Below are 20575 nucleotides of genomic sequence, written 5' to 3'. Positions count from 1 at the left end.
AGGCCCAAATCAAACCTCTCTACCTCTTCACTTCTGAACTCATTTACTCCCATCCCAGCCTGTGTAATGGGTCAGAAACTGTGGTTCAGTCACCAAATCAAACAAATTCTTCTGTGGAGAAGAGGTGCAACCCCTTTTCTTTGTAAGTTTTAGCTTGCTCACCACTGTAGCCTTGTGCTTGGATCTTTTAGCAGATACTGTGGCAACTGCTGCAGAGGAAATGCCAAGTGGGCAAACTTATGTGTGTCATATCAGCTTTTTGGACTGGTAATTGCCACTGTAATATGTAACATAGCAAAGCAGCTAAGTACCAGCTGAGGTACAGGCAGCAGACTTGGCATGCTGCATCTGCATCACTTCAGCCACCTCTTGGCTGTGGAAAAAAATAAAATCAGGCATTGTGAAAGCATTGCCTCTGACTCCACCCAGAGAGGAATCTTGGAAGAACTGAACCACTACCTGAGGAGTTCTTTGGTCCCTTCCCTGCCAGATCCGAGGAATGTGAATGCAGGCCCACAAGAAATCCAGGGATGCAGTTGGGTCAAACCTGCCAGAAGACAAAAGAAGACAGATTTGCAATTAGAGTCAACACAGCCCTCAGGCAGCACACAAACACATGGAAACGTCTCTAAACATCCTGAGCACTGTGAATAAAGAAACATCTGCCAATGTAAAAATAGGATCCATTAAGTCCCAAGAAGGGCTTTGGTTCTGTTCCCAGATCATGACTAAATATTTGTTGCAGCGAGCACAGCGCAGGGTAGGGAGCTGAACAAATGGCTTTCAGCAAGAGTGTGGCAGCTACACAGAGTCTTGCACTGCAAAACCAGAAGTTGGTCATCAGCACAAGCAACTGGTACCATCAGACCAGTGTCCTTACTGTCCCAGTGACAGGACCATGTCCAGACACGTGAAGGTCTGTCTGGGTTTATGCTGGGGCCTGTACACAACACCCAGTGTACAGAACATCCTACCCTGCTTGTTATTAAATCGTTAGTGAGCAAGAGACCAACAACAAAAAAGCAAGCAAACTGAAATACCACCAGCTTCAGAAGTACTGCTAGTTCAGTTATGTCCTCAATTACTACCATTAGGTGTTAGCATTTCCTGGTCCTTAGGTGGCACTTTGGTATATGGGACCAAAGCACAGAAACTGAGAGCTAGGGCTGCTTCTGGGAGCCACATGCAAGGGATTGGGTTAGGGAAAGACTGGTAATGGAGTTTAATACAACCAAATGATCCAGCAGAGCCTGCCCAGGTACAGAGACTGCTGTCAGTTCGCTATCCAAGCCATCTTGCAAAGCCCATGTTCACAAAGATTATCAACAAGGGCAATGCTGGCTGGATTATTCAGCCATTAGCACTTCCTGGTTAGAACACAGCCAAAGCTTTATGTGCTGCTTCCATCAAGCAGCAGGTAGTATTTGCATCAAGGTACACAAATCAGCATGACTGAAATCAGCAGCCTTCTCACAAAGCCTTATTTTGGCTGGCTTACATCTGGCAGAAGCACTGCGAAATGTGGCAGCTCTTGTTCTCAGCTTCTGCTTGTTCTCTCTCAGACACAGCGAGTCATCCAACCCAAAACTCCTTGCTGGGCCTGAAAAACCAAGACTCACCTTTGCTCCTGGTTTCTGCACAGCAGAAGCCTGATGCACTGGTGCAGCGTGGTCCAGCTGGACTGGTGAGTCAGAAGAGCCAAGAGATACGGGCGGAAGGAGGGCACCTGGGACCCTGCCTGCAAGGGCCAGACACGGAATAGATGTAATAAGCAGAGGAAGATGTAGGAGACACTGTGTACATTACACAAAGATGATGATCCAGGCAGGCAGACAGCACAGAAAACAACCCATGGATTCAGCATTTGAACTGCAATACTTTATAACAACATGGCATCAGCTGTGAAGTTCAGTTTTAGTCTCAGCTTTGGCATTACACTGCTGGGCAAACTCTATCTGGCCACAAAAATACCAATGAAAACACAGCTGGCTGGGAGGTTGTGGGACTTTGTTGTGTCTCTAATGCACAGCTAAGGAAATGTAAAGAGAAGATGAACTACTTGCACTGAGAAAGACCCAGAGGACCCTATTCTAATCAGCTCCTTTGGAACATGTGGCAAAACATAAAACTACCCCTGGCCCTCTTTCCAGGTGCAGGTCAGTTCCCCTGTGCTTTCAGCAGAGCAGTTCTCTGCCCAACAGTTCTTACTTTGTTCCAGGAGAACAGTAGCTTCTGCTGGAGATCAGGGCAGCTGCTGATCACCTCTGGGTCCAACATCTCCAGCCAGTCATTAAGAAGACCAGAGGAAGGCCCTAGCCAAGCTGCTTCGGTACTGAGGAGAAAACAAAGCCAGTGTCAATGGTGACATCATGAACCCAGATCTGCCAGTGAATTCCCATCACTGCCTAGGCTCACCTGCAACTGTCCAGCTCCTTCTTCACAGGTGTTTCTTCTTTGTCCTGGAGCAACAAGGAGCTCACCACAGCAATTGGTTTCATGGCAGGAAACCTGGCAGTGGTCTCAAAAGTAGCCGAGAAGAGGACAGTCAAGAGTTCCTCCAAGTACGGAGACTGAGTTTCAATCAGACCTTGAAGGACTAGCAGAGGGATAAAGGTGACACTTGTTAACTCCAGGAGGCAGTGAAAACCATGCAACATTGTGAGAGTGTCATGAAGGCAATCAGTCCAGAATTCCTGTGAGCCTGGCTCAGTAAGGAATAAGGAAGCCATTTCCTACCTGGGATAGCAGGCTTCTGCTTCCCATTTTGTTGGTGGAAGCCAACAGTTTGCTGAGAGACTTAATCCCAGCCCCAGATCCCAATTTATAAACCCACATCCCAGTGCAGGAGAAGGAGGTGACACAAGATAGGACCAAGTTTAGATCAGTTCATATTTTCCGATCCAGACAGAAAGCAGCTTCCTACAGCCTGCACAGCAGGCAGTCCCTTGCTGGGCTGGAAGTTCAGCCTGCTGCTGCAAGAGGGAAGGACAGCAGAAGGACAGCCATACCTTTGGTGATGATCTCTGGCTCCACATTACACTTCTCTCCTGATTTCAGGGTTGCAATGATGGCACGAACCGTGGAGCTGATCAAGTCAGGCTCACGACGGAAGGTCAGAGCTTCCGTGAGGTGCAAGAAGCCTCCTCGAACTGCAAAGAAATCACAGGGCCAAGTCAGTCCCCACAGACTTCTCTTCTGCAGGTGTCCCATGTGACTCCAGGCCACAACTACACAAACACACAAACACACTACTCTCCAGTGCCATTTTACTCCCATCAAAACTCAACAGCAACTCTGCATGGGACACATAGCTAAGAGAAAACTCTATAAGCACAGACCCACTTCCATGCCTCATCTCTTGGTTATAGATTCCTCTTCCCAATGGATGGCAGAGGATAAAGAACTCTACAAGCTATGATGTGACCTTGTTCCAGAGGCATTCTCCCATTGTCATCTTTCAGGACTACTGCTAGCATAGAATTTCTGGTCTGAGCAATTGGAATCTTCCCCTGAAAGATCTTCTCTGCTGGGCGAGATGCTACCAGGTGTCTACTGCAAATCCCCAGAGCCAAGCCACTTGTCTGCGTCCTCATGGAGTTGATGCAGCACAGCACAAAACCTCTCTTCACTACTCCTAAGCATTACATCTCCAAAAAGCAGCCCACCACACTTCCTGCTGTGGGTGCAGTTCTGTTTCTGTCCCTTTCTTGTCCCACTTTGTCCACAAGCTGCACAATGCCAGTACCGTCATTGATCCTGTGTCTCGAGGAGTACTGCACAGCAAAGGCCTTCAGCTGAGCACGCAGAGGACCATCTTCCACTGCAGGGTTCTCCAACCACTGCAGCATCTGCATGAGGACTTTGAAGAAGAGTGAGGAGAAGGCAGTGTCTTGTGGCACGCAGCGCTGGGGAGTGCAGCAAGAGACTTGTTCACACACACTTCAGGAACACAACAGAGCAGGACAGATGCAGATAGTGGCACATGCTGCCCATACCCACAGCCCACCTACTCTGTTAGGCCATGGCTCACTGAAGTGAAGGCAGTGGGGTCTAGTGTACAAATGCAAAGCAAAACTTAGTCATCCACAAAATACCTCCCAGTGTAACTAAGGGTAACATGATGAAAGGAACAAGGGATTTCACTGGAGAAATCTCAGCCTGCTCTGAAGATTTCCTTAAGGAATTACAACCCTCAGCTCCTGACTTTTCTGCAGATGCCTTGGCAGGCAAGCCATGTCCATGCTACACAACAGCACAGGCTAGGATCCCAAATCCAACAGAGACTCACAGACTCAAATCCACACTGCTGCAGTTACCCACCGATGTAAGGTTCACCACACCAAACCCCACACACAGTTCCCATATACCTGGATACCTATGTCCATGCTACCCGAGTCCCTCTGTGCTGTGCTCCTCAGGCTCCATCTCCAGCAGCACACAGGTGGAAGGTGTGCAGGTAGCAGATCAGATACACCAGAGGCTTCCTCCCTTACCCCTCTGTTCAGTGCTACAGCACTCACCTGGTACTGGTGGAGCTGGCGCATCAGCGGGCAGGAGATGAAGTGGTGGCGGTGCATGGCCATCACCAGGGCGCCGCTGTGTGGGGAGTTCAGCAGCGCCGCCAGGGCCTGCAGGAGCCGCGCGGTGATGCCGCCGGCCTGGCTGCTCCCCTGGCGCACACGAGCCAGCTCCTGCCCCAGGGCCTGCTGCAGCGCCAGGGCGAGCGGGCGCAGGTTGGAGTTCTGCCATCGTGGGTCTGGGTTCAGTGGGAAAAGCTGGTAGGAAATAAGTTCATGAGGGCAAATCAAACCTGATCTAGTGTGAGGGCCCATGGCAGGGGGGGTGGAATTGGATGATCCTTGAGGTCCCTTCCAACCCTAACAGTTCTATGATTCTGTGACTTGCTATACCATAAACACCCTGAGGCAGAGGACTGATTTACCTTGTGCAACCATACTGGGCTAACTGGAACTTCCCACTAAGGCTTTTTCAAGATTTGAATCATAGAATCATAGAATTGTTAGGGTTGGAAAGGACCTCAAGGATCATCCAGTTCCAACCCCCCTGCCATAGGCAGGGACACCTCACACTACATCAGCTTGCTCAGAGCTACATCCAGCCTGACCTTAAAATCCTCCAGGGATGAGGCTTCTACCACCTCCTTGGGCAACCTGTGCCAGTGTCTCACCACCCTCATGGTGTAGATTTCTTCCTAACATCCAATCTGAATCTACTCATTTCTAATTTTTTTTCCATTCCCCCTAGTCCTATCATTCCCTGACACCGTAAAAAGTCCCTCCCCAGCTTTCTTGTAGGGCCCCTTCAGATACTGGAAGGCCACAATAAGGTCTCCTTGGAGCCTTCTCTTCTCCAGACTGAATAGTCCTAACTCTCTGAGACTGGTAATGCCTGGTACAGGAACACACACAGCACCTATGCAACCCCACCATGACTATCAACACTGACTCTGTTGGGGAATCACTGTACTATCCAAACACAGGCATCCAACTTGGCCAATTAATTCTCTATGGGCTCCTTCTGGAGTCAATGGAGAGAGGGAGGCCCTGCAAGTAGACAAGCCAGAGTACAAATGCTGTTTGCACACAGTTTTGCTGCCAAGGCCCTGCAAAGCACTTCACAAAACCTCCCTCTACTGCTGAAAGGTAAGGGACTACACACAGAACAAACAAGGTGCAGAGACAGTAACATGCTAGAGTAGGTGCTGACAGCATTAGGCATGACCAAAAGCCACAGCATGTTCAACCTACAAGAAAAAATGCCCTTCCAGTATCAATCCCACCAGGCTGTAATGGCACAGCCTCACTGCATGCAGGACTTCTGCACTTGTTGCCTGCAAACCCTGCAGGAGGAAGGGGTCAGAAGAGGTAAATAAGAGAAATGGATTTTGTAAAGCTGCTACAGGGAAGCAGCTCTCAGCTAGAGGTTATACCAGTACCTGCAGCAAGATGCCTGCCAGATCATCTTCTGGGCCCAGAACTCGGACCTGGCTTAAGGCCCGGATCCGGTTCTGGCCTTGAGAGTTCTCAGGACTAGATTTTGACCTTGCAGTCTCAGCACTGTCTGCAAGAGGAATAAAAGAAAGAAAAAATATCATTATGGTAGCTAGGATCTGAAGCCCCAACACTGGATCACCTTCAGCTTTACAGCCTCTAACTACTGAGGAATTCAGTAGCTCTTCTCCCGAGGCCAAGAACAATTTTCCACATCACTCAGAACAACTTATTGTAATAAACTCCAAAAACACTGGAATTTCTCCCTTTGCTAGGAACCAAAAACTCAGGGACTGGTGTCTAACTGCAGCTTACTGATATTTTTGCAGCACAACCCATTTTGAAGGCAGCTCTTCCTTTCCCTCTTAAATAGCAACAGAGGAAGTAAGTTTGGAAGATCTGATACTCAAAGTTGAGGCTATGCCAGGCAATACCTCGTCGGGCTGGTAAGGAGGCAGTGAGCAGGGAGTGGAAAGTCTGGCCTCCTGTTGCTCCTCTCTCATGCTGAACTTCCACAAGGTGAGCCATGTAGTCTGAGAAGGGAAAAGATAAGAAGACATCACCATCTCACCCTCTTCAGTAAAGCAGGACAGAACTGGCTGCTGTCTGTACAGCTCCCACACCAAGAGAATTTGCTGCTCCTTTGGACTTGGTGAACACGATGCTTTCAAGCTTTGTTTTTACAAAGGAGCCTCAAAATTACATTTTACTCTACATTCAACCCACAACACCTTTATCCACTTCAGGAAATGCAGCCAAGGCCCATCCTGACAAGTTCCAGGGTGGTGCCTACGGCAGCAACAGGCTGCCAAAGCAGCCTGAGCACAGTGTGCTGATCTAGCTTGGATTTTTCCAAGGAGGTCACAGGAGGTACTCATGAGAACTGCTCAAGACAAAGTAAAATGCCTTGTCAGCCTCATCTGAAGCTCTTACTCTTGTCCATGATGTTCTGCTCCAGTGTCTGTGGGTCATGAGATACTGCCTGGTCCAGGTACTGCAAAAGTTTGCTCATACTGGAAACTGGGATTCCAAAGGACTGGACAAAGAGAAGCAGCTGCTGTGGTTCCAGGTCCTGCAGGGCTGAAATAGACAAACACTGAGTCTGAGGACCTCTGAGTTGCCCACAGAGGGTCATCTTTATTACCTGATCCTTGTGCTTTTGGCTGGACCAACAGTGACATGTCAATGACAGGGCCATAGAGAGCCCAAAGCCAGAGGTCTGTCAGCTGCCTGTATGTTTTCTTTCCTCTGCAAATCACTGCCTTCTTATTGCATCTCCCAGCTAATTCACTCACTGGATAATTTGATCTTCTGTTTAATTTGATCAAAACCTCAAGAACCCAATCACTCCTATTAAAAAATAACTTCCACCCTACCTGTTGATGGCTGCAGGCAGGAATTACTCAATAATTCAATCACTGGCTATAGAGAGCTGTCATTTAATTAGTAAGAATGGAATGAAAGCTCTGAATACTGAGAAGAAAGAGCACTGACAAGCTGTGCATGGATAGCTAATTACAGGTGTAACTTGGATCCTTCAGGCACTGCTTCCCACATTGCAAGCACAGCATACCCCATGGAAGCAGTGCTGTGCCTGTTGTCTGGTGACTGCACAGCTTAGTTCAGTCTGAACTGCTGTAACAAAGATGGGGCTCCAGGTGAGAGCCCCCATTAGCCTTTGAAACACACAGAAAGTGCAGTGTCCATACAGACTCACTCCCCTGTTTTTAAAGGAATAGATGCTGCATATAAAAGCCAGCAAGACTCAGCACTTGGATCAGAATGGAAGGAAATGCCTTCCATGCTGCAGTCAGGAGCCCTGTCAAAGGCAATGACCCCCTTTTCAGTCTCAGCTTTCACTTGTTTCTGCTCTTAGTGCTGTGGAGATTAACTTGTGGGGTCTGACAGTTAGTGAGGTCCTATCAGTTCTCAAACCCCTGGCAGACAAACTACACATCATGGCTGAGTGGGGAATAACCCTAGAACATACCATAACATTCCCTGCCTGGAACCAGCTCATACTCTCAACATCTGTTTTACAGCCCTAAGGGACGTGGCAGAGAAGCTACTGTATGATTAGATTACAACTGTCACAAAACCCAGGCATGCTGCTCTCTAAATCCAAGCTCAGCTGCAGCATCTGCAGTGATGGACAGCTCCACTCAAAGGCACTCAAGTGGGATGGCTGGACTTGGGCAGGGAAGCTCCTCTACTTCCTTTCAGGAGGGTCTGAAACAGGAACAAACATCCCCCGGGCTCACCTGCATCCACGAGACGCGGAACCTCCGAGCGGATCATCCGCAGCTTCAGCCAGTCAGGGAGCAGCAGAGCCTCCTCTGAGGTGTCAACCAGAAAAGCAGTAGGAAGAGGCTTTTTCTCCGGGAACCAGATATCCAGCAAGGTATAAAAATCACCATCCCCTGCTTAAGAGTGGACACAAAATTATCTCCAGTGCTCATAAGCACTTACAAGACCCTGCCCTTCTCTATACAAACCCTACACCAGGACACAGCCACAAACAGCTTGCGAACAAACACTGTCAAGTGGGAATATCAACTATCTATCTATCTCAGTGCCTGATTCTCACACTGCTGGAGGTCTCTGAGACCTTCTTGTTGAGCAGGCGAACACCACTATCATTTTAATATTTCCTCCTGTCTGCAGAAGGCAAAAAAATAAGCCTGCAAATACTTCACTCTCTGCAGCACTAAACTCATGGATGCTACAGCTACAGACAAGTACTGCAGGGGACAACCCTATGAGTAGAAAGATTAACGTCAGTCTAACCCCTTAGGAGGTGGAAGACAGAGGAAAGGCTCACTGTATTGTCCATGACCCCTTGAATAAATCTGAGCACACTTCACTAACCTTGGGGTGGCCCTAGTGTCAGGAGAATAACCATGGCATGAACCACGAGGATGTGCATGGTGGCTGTTTCCCCACTGGTCCAACGAAGGAACACCTGATCCTGGGACTCTGACTGGAAAAAGGCACAAAAAGATCCAAGATGAACAAAGGCAGGGAGAGAAAGGAGGATGTGTGAGAGACAGAAGAAAGGAGAAGATAAGAATGGACAAATTTAGTCAGACCCAACTTCCATCAAGACAAATACCTCCAACAGCATCTACAAAACACACCCAAGGAGTTAAAAAGAAGCTGTTTACATATGCACACATCTGCCTGGATGCCAACATCCAGCTGTTTTCAGATCAGGGAATTCTTGAACCAGACATGGTTTGTACACACTCAGTAGCCCATAAAGGGCCTCTTGTCCAGCTGTTTTGTTACTTGCTTAAGAGAGGCAGGGAGGCACTCACCCAGCTGTACACCTCCTCGCCCTCCTTACTCTGGCGCATGCGTTTGATGTAGCGAGAGAAGATGGAGAGAAGAGCAACAAGCACTGCATCTGATTCAGCAGAGTAGGAGAGCTTGGAGAAGAGGTGAGACATGATGGTGGAGCGCTCCACTATCAGCCGGGCCACATCCTGCAAGGGGAAGAGACTGGTGAGGTCTTTCCTGAATAACACAGCCAGGTCCTCCCGTTTCACTGCACCTCATTCCCCAGTTTCCAGGAGAAAAGTCTCCTGAGGTCTTTCCTGATTAAACACAGCCAGGTCCTCCTGTTTCACTGCATCTCATTCCCCAGTTTCCAGGAGAAAAGTCTCCTGAAGTCTTTCCTGAATAACACAGCCAGGTCCTCCTGTTTCACTGCATCTCATTCCCCAGTTTCCAGGAGAAAAGTCTCCTGAGGTCTTTCCTGAGTAACACAGCCAGGTCCTCCTGTTTCACTGCATCTCATTCCCCAGTTTCCTGGACAAAAGTCTCCTGAGGTCTTTCCTGATTAAACACAGCCAGGTCCTCCTGGTTCACTGCATCTCTCAAGCTGTGCCAGGGGAGGTTTAGGCTGGATATTAGGAAGAAGTTCTTCACAGAAAGAGTGATTTGCCATTGGCATGTGCTGCCCAGGGAGGTGGTGGAGTCACCATCCCTGAAGGTGTTTAAGAAGAGACTTGATGGGGTGCTTGGTGCCATGGTTTAGTTTATTAGATAGTGTTGGATGATAGGTTGGACTTGATGATCTCAAAGGTCTTTTCCAACCTGGTTAATTCTATTCTATTCTATTCTATTCTATTCTATTCTATTCTATTCTATTCTATTCTATTCTACTCTATTCCATTCCATTCCATCCCATCCCATCCCATCCTCCAGTTTCCATCATCAGCCTAGTTAACAGCACTCTGGAGATCAAGGTGTAGAGTCAAGAGAACTGCCACAACAGGACAACCACCACAGTGCTGTGCATGCATCTTGTGATACCTTTCAGCATCCCCACTCACAGCACAGCTGTGTTCTGATGCATCCCTTTACAAAGTGAGCTTTTACCTAGCAAAAATCTGCATTTCTCTGAAGAGAAACAAATCTGCTGACTTATCAATGAACCTTCTCCACATATCTAAACAGATCTATGGAGCTAGAAAGAGCACATGAGCATAAAAGCAATAAAAGAAGCACCCAGAGATGGAACCCTAAAAAGACAGAATGGGGGCATGAAACCTTCCAACACATGTGCAGAAACACAGAGTTATCAGATTCACATGCTTCCATAAAAACTCATCCTGCTGGTACAGCAGGTCCCATGTCACCACTGGCCTGAGACATGCTAGGTCTCCCCCCATGCCATCCCTCTGCCCTAGCAACCCAGCCTCTCACCAGAGCAAGGTCATTGTGCTGTCCCTGCTCCTCCACTGGAGCATGCTGGGACAGGTACACCAGGTAAGCACTGATGGTCTGGGGATCTGTCTCCATGTGGATGGCCTAGAATGAGAATTCCTCTCATCAGAAATCAGAATTTAATAAACAAGCACCATAATAATTCTTCTGCAAGCATTCCAGGCATTAGAATATGTTGCCCAGAGAGGTGGTGGAGTCGCTGTCCTTGGAGGTGTCCAAGAAACCTGTGGACATGGAACTTCAGGACATGGTTTAATGGCCATGGTGGTCTTAGGTGGACAGCTGGATTTGTGGCAAATCACCTCTCTTGGCAACCTGGTCCAGACTGGTTTTAGCACAAGCAGGACAAAGAATACGCTGTCCACTGATCCCCTCCAGCTACTCAGACTTACCTGTTGCAAAGCAAGAGCTGTTGTTGCTCTGACACTGTCAAACAGTGGCAGCTTTGGGAGATCTCTCAGCAGCCACTGATATCCTTGCAGCAGTTCAGAATCACCAGAGTCTTCTTCCATGGGGTGATCTTTCTCCTCTCCATCACGCAGTCCCCCTTCTGACAGCACTAAGGACAGGCCCTGCAGGAGTCACAGGAACACAGCTGGTGCCTTTGAAGCCACAGCTCATCTGCCAGCTTCATACCAGTGAATGCAATAAAACTAAGCTTCAAACATCATGGAATGATCCAAATGACCGACTGGACAGATGGGCAGAGTCCAATGGGATGGCATTCAACAAGTCCAAGTGCCAGGGGCTGCACTTTGGCTACGGCAATCCCATGCAGAGCTATAGGCTGGGGTCAGAGTGGCTGAGAGCTCCCAAACAGAGAGGGACCTGGGGGTGCTGATCGACAGCCACCTGAATATGAGTCAGCAGTGTGCCCAGGTGGCCAGGAGGGCCAATGGCATCCTGGCCTGCATTAGGAATAGTGTGGCCAGCAGGAGCAGGGAGGTCATTGCGCCCTGTACTCTGCTTTGGTTAGGCTGCACCTTGAGTCCTGTGTCCAGTTCTGGGCCCCTCAGTTTAAGAAGGACATCGAAACACTTGAACATGTCCAGAGAAGGGCAACAAGGCTGGGGAGAGGCCTTGAACACAAGCCCTATGAGGAGAGGCTGAGGGAGCTGGGATTGTTTAGCCTGGAGAAGAGGAGGCTCAGGGGTGACCTCATTGCCCTCTACAACTACCTGAAAGGTGGTTGTAGCCAGGAAGGGGTTGGCCTCTTCTCCCAGGCAAGCAGCACCGGAACAAGAGGACACAGTCTCAAGCTGTGCCAGGGGAGGTTTAGACTCGAGGTGAGGAGGAAATTCTTCACCGAGCGAGTCATTCATCATTGGAACGGGTTGCCCAGGGAGGTGGTTGAGTCATCGACCCTGGAGGTGTTGAAGAGGGGACTGGACGTGGCACTTGGTGCCATGGTCTAGTCATGGGGTCTGTGCTGATAGGTTGGACGCGATGATCCTCGAGGTCCTTTCCAACCTAAGTGATACTGTGATACTGTGATACTGTGAAATGCAGCACACAATGGAGTTCAGATCTCATGAAATGTGTTTGCTTGACAGCTGCCCTGCTTGAAGTTGCAGTCTTCCCTAAGCAAAATGTTTTTGAGCTCTCTGCAATTCTGCTTGCCTTGACTATGCTCTAGAGCACCAGGCACACTCATTTACATTCCCCCCAGACAGCAGCTGCTGCCAATTACTCTGTGCAGTACATGATCTGCTGAGTCTGCACCTGAACTTCACAGGAAAGAGCAAAACCCAGCTCTATCTTAAGAAAAATACTACTTGGCTGTTGAACAGAAAAAGGCTTCTGAGCAACAGGGAGTAGAAGTGCATTTGATAGCGTTTGGAGATGGAGACAAGTTACCAAAGAAGGGTGACACGAAACAATTTTACTGCACTGGCTCTGGGCTCCTAAGAATGGAGGACTCGCCTTCAGCTTCTGACAAATCCTAGTCATGATTGTCATTTTGCTCACCTTCATGGCCAGGACCCGTGAGGCCACCTGGGAGGAACTCAGGCGTCGTAGGAAATAGTCAAGCACCTCGCAGGTCGTCTGTTCGTCTGCTTTGGGACCCAGCAGCAAGTCTTGCAGCCGCCCGAGCAACTGTCGCTGTTTCTGTTGTCTCTGTGGAGTGAGAAGTTGGCCTTTCCAGTGAAATCAAGTCCAGGATGCACAGGAAGTAGGTAAGGGAAGTGATCCTCAAGAGATTCCTCACCTGGCGTTTCTTGGCACGCTGCTCCTTACTCTCGCCCTCCTCCTCTTCTTCACCTGACGTTGACTCATCGGCAGCGTCATGAAGCAGGAACTCACAAAGGCACTGCACAGGTAGGACATCCAAGGAGCCCTCACTGGACTGAACCAGATCTGCCAGCCAAGGCATTGACTGAGACGAGGCCTAGGAAACAGAATAGCAATACACCATCAGCAGAACAGATGTGCAGGACACTGCTCACACAACTCCTCAGCAGTAAACCACCTTCCACTGTATCTTTCTTAGCTTCCTTTTGCCTCTCGCTCTGCTGAAATTCCAGAGACAAGGGATCAGACCCCAACACAGCCAAGCCACCAGGAGAGCCCACCTGTCTTTGAATGATGTTGAGAAGAAAGTCGGGATGACGACTGCGACACAGGAGGTGGCCCAAGCGGAGCGACTGGTTCAGGCTTTTCACCTGCTCCAGGACATGTGGCGGAGGTCTGCGAGGGGGGCCCCTGCCAGAGAAACAAGAAGTCATCCACAGGCAGACAAACTTTTACTCTGCTGGTGACGAGCATCAGTCAGTTCAGTAGTGCATGAGGGCCACGTGCAGGTGGAAACAGGACAAGTACCATATGTGACACGTAGTCCACAAGCTCTTCTTGTCCACACCAACCCCTCTGTGAGCAGCAGGCTTTCGGACTTGCATTAACTGGGATTTCATGATGGCAACGGGCTGTAGAAAGCTACTTACTGAGGGTCCAGACTTGTCAGCTGGGACAGCAAAAGGCTGCTGCTCTCTGTGATTGTTTGTTTGGTAGATGCAGCAGCCAGATGACCCTCAAATGCCAGAATCTCCTGTTTTTCTCTCTGGGAGATTTGGAGCTCCCGGTTAATCATCTCTGTGCGGGTCTCCTCATCCGTCAAGGTGCACTGAGGATAGGAGTAATTACTGCAAAAATAAGTCAGTGATTCAAGATGGTTACCTTGGCCTATTCCAAACTCACAAACAACAGTCAGAAAGCAACAGTCAGAAAGCTCCCAGGACCTCAGCTCCATTACACGACACAGGAAAAAGGAGGCAGCTTCCCCACAGGGCCAAGGAGATTAAGACCTTTTCAGCAAGGCACATCACAGTCATCCCTCCCTTTTCCTCAGCTTGACTCCCTTGCTTGTAAAATTTCTCTTGGGGAAAACCAAACTGCCAGCCAGTTTATTTTACACTAGTCCCACTGCAAAGGAAGGAGCCAGCTGGCACAATCTTCATTCAGAAATGTGTGCCCTCAGTGGTCTATTTGACTTCTGTAGGGCTTTAAGCATACTCACTTGGTCATGACCATTTCCATGAGCATCTTTAGAGAGGGGTACTCCTCCCATGCAGCCAGACCTGCAGCAGGGAAGAAAACAGCCATCAGGAAAAAGTAAGGAGCTTTATATACATGTCAACACGTTCCAGGGTGAGGAGACACACCACAAACTCTCTTTGGAACAGCTCACCACATTTAAGAGAGCAGGCAACATGATACCAGTCACATGCTGGTCCAAACACCCACACTCTGCATTTTAACTGCAGTTGTCTCATTAACCCAGCACACACCTTGAACACAGGGAAGCAGGCTTCAGCAGAAAGCACCCTAAGTCAATTTCTGCAACAGAACTAGTGCCCTGAGAAATATCCACACTCACCAATGTTTTCAGGATTGAATGCAGCTACTACAAGCAGGAGAGGCCAGGCTTTCCAGTAGAGGGTAGAAATAGCTAGATTTGGAGGCTGGTACCTGCAAAAGCCATCAACAGATACAAGTGGTCAGATTTGGTTATTTAAGCTCACCTCAAGACTGCTTTTCTCTTTAATCATGCATTGTTTATATTGAGTCATACCAGTTAAGTGATGAAAAAAAAAAAGTCCATTGCATGATTCAGGTCTTAATTGCTACTGAGAAATTCTGACCTGAAAATGACATTGAAAAGTTCTCCTCTTATTACAAATTGTAATAGGGAAAACCACCTTAAAATCTGTGAGCTGGGATAGCTGTGACAAGGTGAAAATGAGCCAGATCACAAGAAGATTGTCTGTGTGATAAGCCTTACCCTGGGGGTAGCTGAATATTCTCTGGATGGTGGTAAGTGCACAGATTTAAAACTGCATCAATCAGCTGGATTCTTTCTACCCTCAGGACCTCAACATCTGGAGAAGGAGAAGAAAAGAGAAAACAAGTTATTGACCTCTCTGTCTGGCTGAAAGTCCTTTAAGAAAAGCATCACAGTGCAAGAAGGATTTTACTTCAAGCAACTGTGGTATTGTGGGCTTGTTCTCATGATATTACAGAACAAAACCCCACCACTTCTAAAGCAGCAACATTTGAAAGAGCTACAAGTCAATATGTAAGGATATTGAGCTTTTCAGCTCCAATTTGGTTTAAATTCTTAAGGGCAGTTTTTTTCCTCAAAGGCATCCAATATGAGACCTGTATCTTTTTCACAACTCAGACACACTTCACAGTATCACAGTATCACCAAGGTTGGAAGAGACCTCAAAGATCATCGAGTCCAACCTGTCAACACAGACCTCATGACTAAACCATGGCACCAAGTGCCACGTCCAATCCCCTCTTGAACACCTCCAGGGATGGTGACTCCACCACCTTCCTGGGCAGCACATTCCAACGACGAACGACTCGCTCGGTGAAGAACTTCCTCCTCACCTTGAGCCTAAACTTCCCCTGGCACAGCTTGAGACTGTGTCCTCTTGTTCTGGTGCTGGTTGCCTGGGAGAAGAGACCAACCCCTTCCTGGCTACAACCACCTTTCAGGTAGTTGTAGACAGCAATGAGGTCACCCCTGAGCCTCCTCTTCTCCAGGCTAAACAATCCCAGCTCCCTCAGCGTCTTCTCACAGGGCTGTGCTCGAGGCCTCTCCCCAGCCTCGTTGCCCTTCTCTGGACACCTTCAAGTGTCTCAATGTCCTTCTTAAATTGAGGGGCCCAGAACTGGACACAGCACTCAAGGTGTGACCTAACCAGTGCTGAGAATCAAACTCTGACAACCCCTTCAACACATACAGCTCAGCTGAACAGGCACGTTCTCCAAGGACGCAGGAATTCAGACAAACACTGAATGAATTGATAAAAGGGGTAAGAGTTAAGGCTGCTTTTCTCTCTGTTTGAATAATGGAGTTGGGAGGAGCACACAACACATGGGTTAATTACTTTCACTGCCAACACTTTCATTTTTGCATGTCTGTCAATTTTACAGTATGTAAAAAGGATTGAAATGAATTTTAAGAAGCTAGCTTGCAACTTTAGGAGGGTATTCACAGTTCAGCATCCTTGAAACAACCAATGAAGCCACAAACACTCCCTCACAGAAAATTGGAATGGAATGGAATGGAATGGAATGGAATGGAATGGAATGGAATGGAATAAACCAGGTTGGAAAAGACCTTTGATATCATCAAGTCCAACCTGTCATCCAGCACCATCTAATCAACTAAACCATGGCACCAAGCACCCCACCCAGTCTCTTCCTAAACACCTCCAGTGATGGTGACTTCACCACCTCCCTGGGCAGCACATTCCAATGGCCAATCAGGCTTCTCACAAATACCTGCAGGGATGTCAACCCCATCACCTTGTCAATAAATTATCTAATATCCAAGAGGAGTGGAACACCCTGAAGCCAGCCATGTTAAGCATCTAGCAATCATTAGAAGTCCATAATTCATATGTGCATATTATTTTAATCTCAATTTTTTCTCAATAACACTGGTTTCACAGCCTGCCCCTTTTCCAGCCCACCTGCTCCATTTTCCCCCTTTTTGCCCTCAAACCCAGGGCACCTGGGCTCTGTAGGAGTCTCCTCCCACCCCAGGTGTGGCCACTTGGCCCTCCCCACCCACTCCCCTATTTAATGCCTCCCAGGAAAGGCAGAAACCTTAAGCTGAGCCCATTTGGGCTGGAGGATCCTCCTCTCATCACTGGTGAGTGCCCCTGGTGCACACTGGGTGATGGTGGTGGTGACAACAAAGGCCGGGGGGCCTGGTGGCCCCCCGGTTGTTAGGAAAAGTATTGATGGTAAATGTGACATCACACAGTCACAGAATCACAGAATGGCTCTGGTTGGAAGGGACACCTCTCAACTAGATTTAGTTGCTCAAGGCCTCATCCAGTCTGGTCTGGAACAGGGAGAAACAGTGGGAGAAAAGAAGCAGCTTCTCTAGTAAGAAAGCAACAGCAATCAGTGTCTGGCTTTGAGCCCAATGCTTAGGCATCACAACTAAACATGCCTCAAGTGATGCAAAGGCTCTTTGGCACATGGTAGGAGCCACCTCAGCCCTGGGTAGCCATAAGAGGATAGGCAGAGGGAACCACTCGCTGGCTGGGGTTTTGTGTGCTCACCGTCTGCTTGCACAGCCGCAGCCCTCTTCACCAAGTGGTCAGCAAGCTCCATGGCATCCGCAGGGCCGAGGGGAAGGTCCCGCGACAAACCAATCACGAGGATCCGCATCAGCGTGTCTTCAAGGATGGGCACCTCGGAGCAGAGGCGGAGGAAGAAGCTGCAGGAGATGCGAGACATCGATCACACAGCTTTTTGAGAGTGACATGAGGGTGCCTGAAACCCTCCACAGACCCCAGAACTCATCTGAGCAGAGGATAAGTCCCAGCCTAGTTTACCACCCCTTCCCTGGTCTCCAGCTCCAGATGTAACTACTTGAAACAAAAGGTTAATGGAGTATTGCTAGGTTTCCATGTACCTCTACACCTCAGGCTGTTTGGGTTTGAGCTCCCCAGTGTTACCCCAGTAAACCATGCAGTGCAGGGCTGCCCTCTCACAATTACAACATCAACATGTAGAACAGCCTGGCACAGGGAACAGGACCGAAGTAAGAAGGGGAACAGATGAAGAATGAAACAATGCCCCTCAGTTTTAAGGCAAGGTAACCAATGAAGAAAAAATCTAAGCAGGGTTCCAAGCCTTTCCAACACAGAGCTATGTAAGGGTTTAGGCTGGATGTTAGGAAGAAGCTTCTTCATAGAAAGAGTGATTGGCCATTGGAATGGGCTGCCTGGAGAGGTGGTGGAGTCACCATCACTGGAGGTGTTTAGGAAGAGACTGGATGGGGTGCTCAGTGCCATGGTTTAGTTGATTAGACAGTGCTGGATGACAGGTTGGACTCAATGATGTCAAAGGTCTCTTCCAACCTGGTCCATCCCATCCTATCCTCTCATTCCCCTGCCTCAAGCTACAGCAGCTCCACCCCTGCAGCCAGCGATGGCTGGAGCTGGCACTCACTTGCGGTCACTCTCAGGGGGCCAGTTGTCCCATTTGTAGTAGGTTTCTGGCTGTTCTGTGAAGAGCACCTTGTGGAGGCTGTGGAAATGAAGAGGACAGTCAATACCACCTGTGTGAGGCTCAAGAAGGTATTCAACACAGACCATCAGGCTGACTCTCTTACCAGTGCACGTAGTCCTTTGGGGCCAGCTTGCTGATGGAAGGCACGACCGTATGAAGCCACCAGACAGCATCTCGCTGGATAGCAGCAATCTGGTTCTGGAATGAGCGCAGCACTTCCAGGTCTGAAAAACAGGCAGGTTACAAACTGCACTTGTATCAACAGCCCCATCAGAAGCCAAGCAGCAGAGGGGCTGTTTCTAGAGCAGATAGTAATGATGCTCTGAAGCATCAACAGGAAACTGGGGAGAGGTATACTGGACAGCCTTGAGCATCCCAGCACCGACAGCACACATCCCTCACTTTCTGAGGGATGCAGCAAGGACAAATAAGCATTGCAAGAAGACATCTGGGCAGTCACTTCAGTGCCACCCCAAAGGTCTGTCTTCTCAGCATTAGGTACTTGGCAATCCTCACAGCTACCCCTCCAGGCTTAAGGTCCCTCCATATGTAGTTGCCTACCCCAACCCCAGTCTCTCAACTGCTGCTTCCATGGACACAAGAAGCACCCAGGCATGCACATGCCCCACCTCCTAATTGTCACTCTCAGGATAAGAGCAAGAACCCCCCAGCCTCTGCTCAGAATGGAGGCATCTACCCTTTCCTAAAGCTAGCTGCCATGTTCCCACAACCTCAGGGAGAGAACTCTACCAAGCAGCCCATCTTCAGAGGTTGTTCTGCTTACTCTTTTTCTCTCCTTTGTCCCAAGCAATTCCAGCCTCCTTCACCTGAGCTGTAATACCAAGCATCATGGAGACAGCCAGCAGATCAGTTATGTGGATGACAAACCGCTCCTTAAAACAAAAGTGAGTTGGATCAGCAACACCCAAAGCTGCCTTCTGGAAAAGTGTTTGGTCATCCAAAATGACAGCAGCAGATGTTTGGAAATGGGATATGGAAGCACTACTATGAGGCAAGACACACAAATACTGGCTTGGATAACAGAGAGCAAAAGGAAGAACAGGCAAGAAAGCAGACAGAAGAGCCCAACACACCACTGGCACATCCAGCAGAAGAAGGGTCAAAGAAAGTGGTACCTTGAATTCCATTTCTGCATACTGGGACTCCTTCCGCTCCTGCATCAGACCCAGGCAGAAGGCCTGGAAGTTGATCTCATGCTTGGTCTGTTTGATGATCTCTCGCAGCAGAGCCCTAGAAGCCCGCAGGTAATCGTCCTTAGTAGTCAGAAGATCCTGGAACACCATTGCTAGGTACTGAGGCCAAAGAGGAAGAGAGAACTTTCAGTGCATTGCAATGTATCTGCATCCACAAAATGAGAAGACCCAAGGAAACAGCAGCTGGCCTCCAGACTCTCCAGAAGCTGTAAAAACCTAGCTCTGGTGAAAGAATATTCATTGCCACAAGGGTGGGAGTTGAAAAATGCCCATGCCCATTTATTCCTAACAAGTACAGTAGTAAAACTTGGCAACACTATGACACAGGTCACAGAGTGGCCCATGTAAAGATTTAATCTGAGCCTCAAGCCAATCAAATCTCTTGGGGGGGGGGGGGGGGTGCTGGGATCACTGTCACTCACACAAGATGCTACACCTACCTTTGGAGCTTGCTCTGAGCTATGCTGAAGCACAGTATAGAGGATCTGCATGTTGTTGGGATTTCTTGCATTTGATAGTTCGTTGAAAATCACAAACTTAATGGTGGTGCCCAGGTTATCCCTGTGTGCATTCAGCAGCTCTCTGCAAGGCAAGACCAAAGTTACTGAGCTGAAGTTCCACTGCAGCTAGACCCACTGTTGAGATTTCTCTTTGAAGTACTGAACACACAAAAGAGGCTGGAGTAGCACCTATGTCCAGCAATAGCCAAGGAATACTGAAAGGCTCCCAGGCCAATGAAATTCATTTAAATATTACACAGAACACCCCATGGTCCCAGCTGGTGTTTAAAACCACTGTGAAGAGATACTGAGCCCATCAAGGCCCTGGGCCCATCTTCCAGAGTTTCTCTTCCCATCACAGACCCAGTCATTCACTCACCTGACACACAGCATGTAGTGGTTGAGAAGGACTTTTGGCTTGAGGCGAATTTTTATCAGGTTGGAGATAACTTCCATGTCCTCTGAGCTGTGGGTGTTGCAGTTCATACAGACTGACATCAGCAAGTCCTGAGCTGGCTTGGTCAGCTGCAGAGGAAGAGCAGGAAGGCTACAGTCACTTGACACCATAGATCAGAAATGG

The 20575-nt window shown here is 48.7% G+C and overlaps 1 protein-coding gene across 2 annotated transcripts in view; it reads right to left on the bottom strand.

Moving 5' to 3' along the window:
• The window catches only part of INTS1 (integrator complex subunit 1), a 33252-nt gene that overhangs the window by 8612 nt on the left and 4065 nt on the right, over positions 1–20575 (bottom strand). The window contains exons 8-36 of one of the 2 annotated variants that reach the window (XM_068146690.1): positions 20375–20520; positions 19936–20077; positions 19418–19594; positions 19066–19174; positions 18385–18505; positions 18222–18299; positions 17327–17484; positions 15022–15118; positions 14617–14708; positions 14257–14317; positions 13685–13882; positions 13316–13445; positions 12952–13131; positions 12711–12860; positions 11135–11314; positions 10722–10826; positions 9329–9496; positions 8880–8991; positions 8273–8434; positions 6945–7091; positions 6446–6544; positions 5957–6081; positions 4521–4775; positions 3746–3905; positions 3009–3149; positions 2416–2596; positions 2209–2332; positions 1620–1738; positions 460–547 (exon numbers count right to left, since the gene is read on the bottom strand). In XM_068146690.1, coding sequence (XP_068002791.1) covers positions 460–547; positions 1620–1738; positions 2209–2332; positions 2416–2596; positions 3009–3149; positions 3746–3905; positions 4521–4775; positions 5957–6081; positions 6446–6544; positions 6945–7091; positions 8273–8434; positions 8880–8991; positions 9329–9496; positions 10722–10826; positions 11135–11314; positions 12711–12860; positions 12952–13131; positions 13316–13445; positions 13685–13882; positions 14257–14317; positions 14617–14708; positions 15022–15118; positions 17327–17484; positions 18222–18299; positions 18385–18505; positions 19066–19174; positions 19418–19594; positions 19936–20077; positions 20375–20520 — 4005 coding nt within the window. The remainder of the gene's footprint in view (positions 1–459; positions 548–1619; positions 1739–2208; positions 2333–2415; positions 2597–3008; positions 3150–3745; positions 3906–4520; positions 4776–5956; positions 6082–6445; positions 6545–6944; positions 7092–8272; positions 8435–8879; positions 8992–9328; positions 9497–10721; positions 10827–11134; positions 11315–12710; positions 12861–12951; positions 13132–13315; positions 13446–13684; positions 13883–14256; positions 14318–14616; positions 14709–15021; positions 15119–17326; positions 17485–18221; positions 18300–18384; positions 18506–19065; positions 19175–19417; positions 19595–19935; positions 20078–20374; positions 20521–20575) is intronic. The other variant, XM_068146691.1, reaches the window with a different exon arrangement.

The sequence above is a fragment of the Melanerpes formicivorus genome, unplaced genomic scaffold, assembly GCF_026170545.1.
Source record: "Melanerpes formicivorus ecotype bairdi unplaced genomic scaffold, bMelFor1.0.p_v2 SCAF_14, whole genome shotgun sequence".
NCBI classification, from domain to species: domain Eukaryota; kingdom Metazoa; phylum Chordata; class Aves; order Piciformes; family Picidae; genus Melanerpes; species Melanerpes formicivorus.
This window is presented reverse-complemented; position numbering and strand designations above follow the sequence as displayed.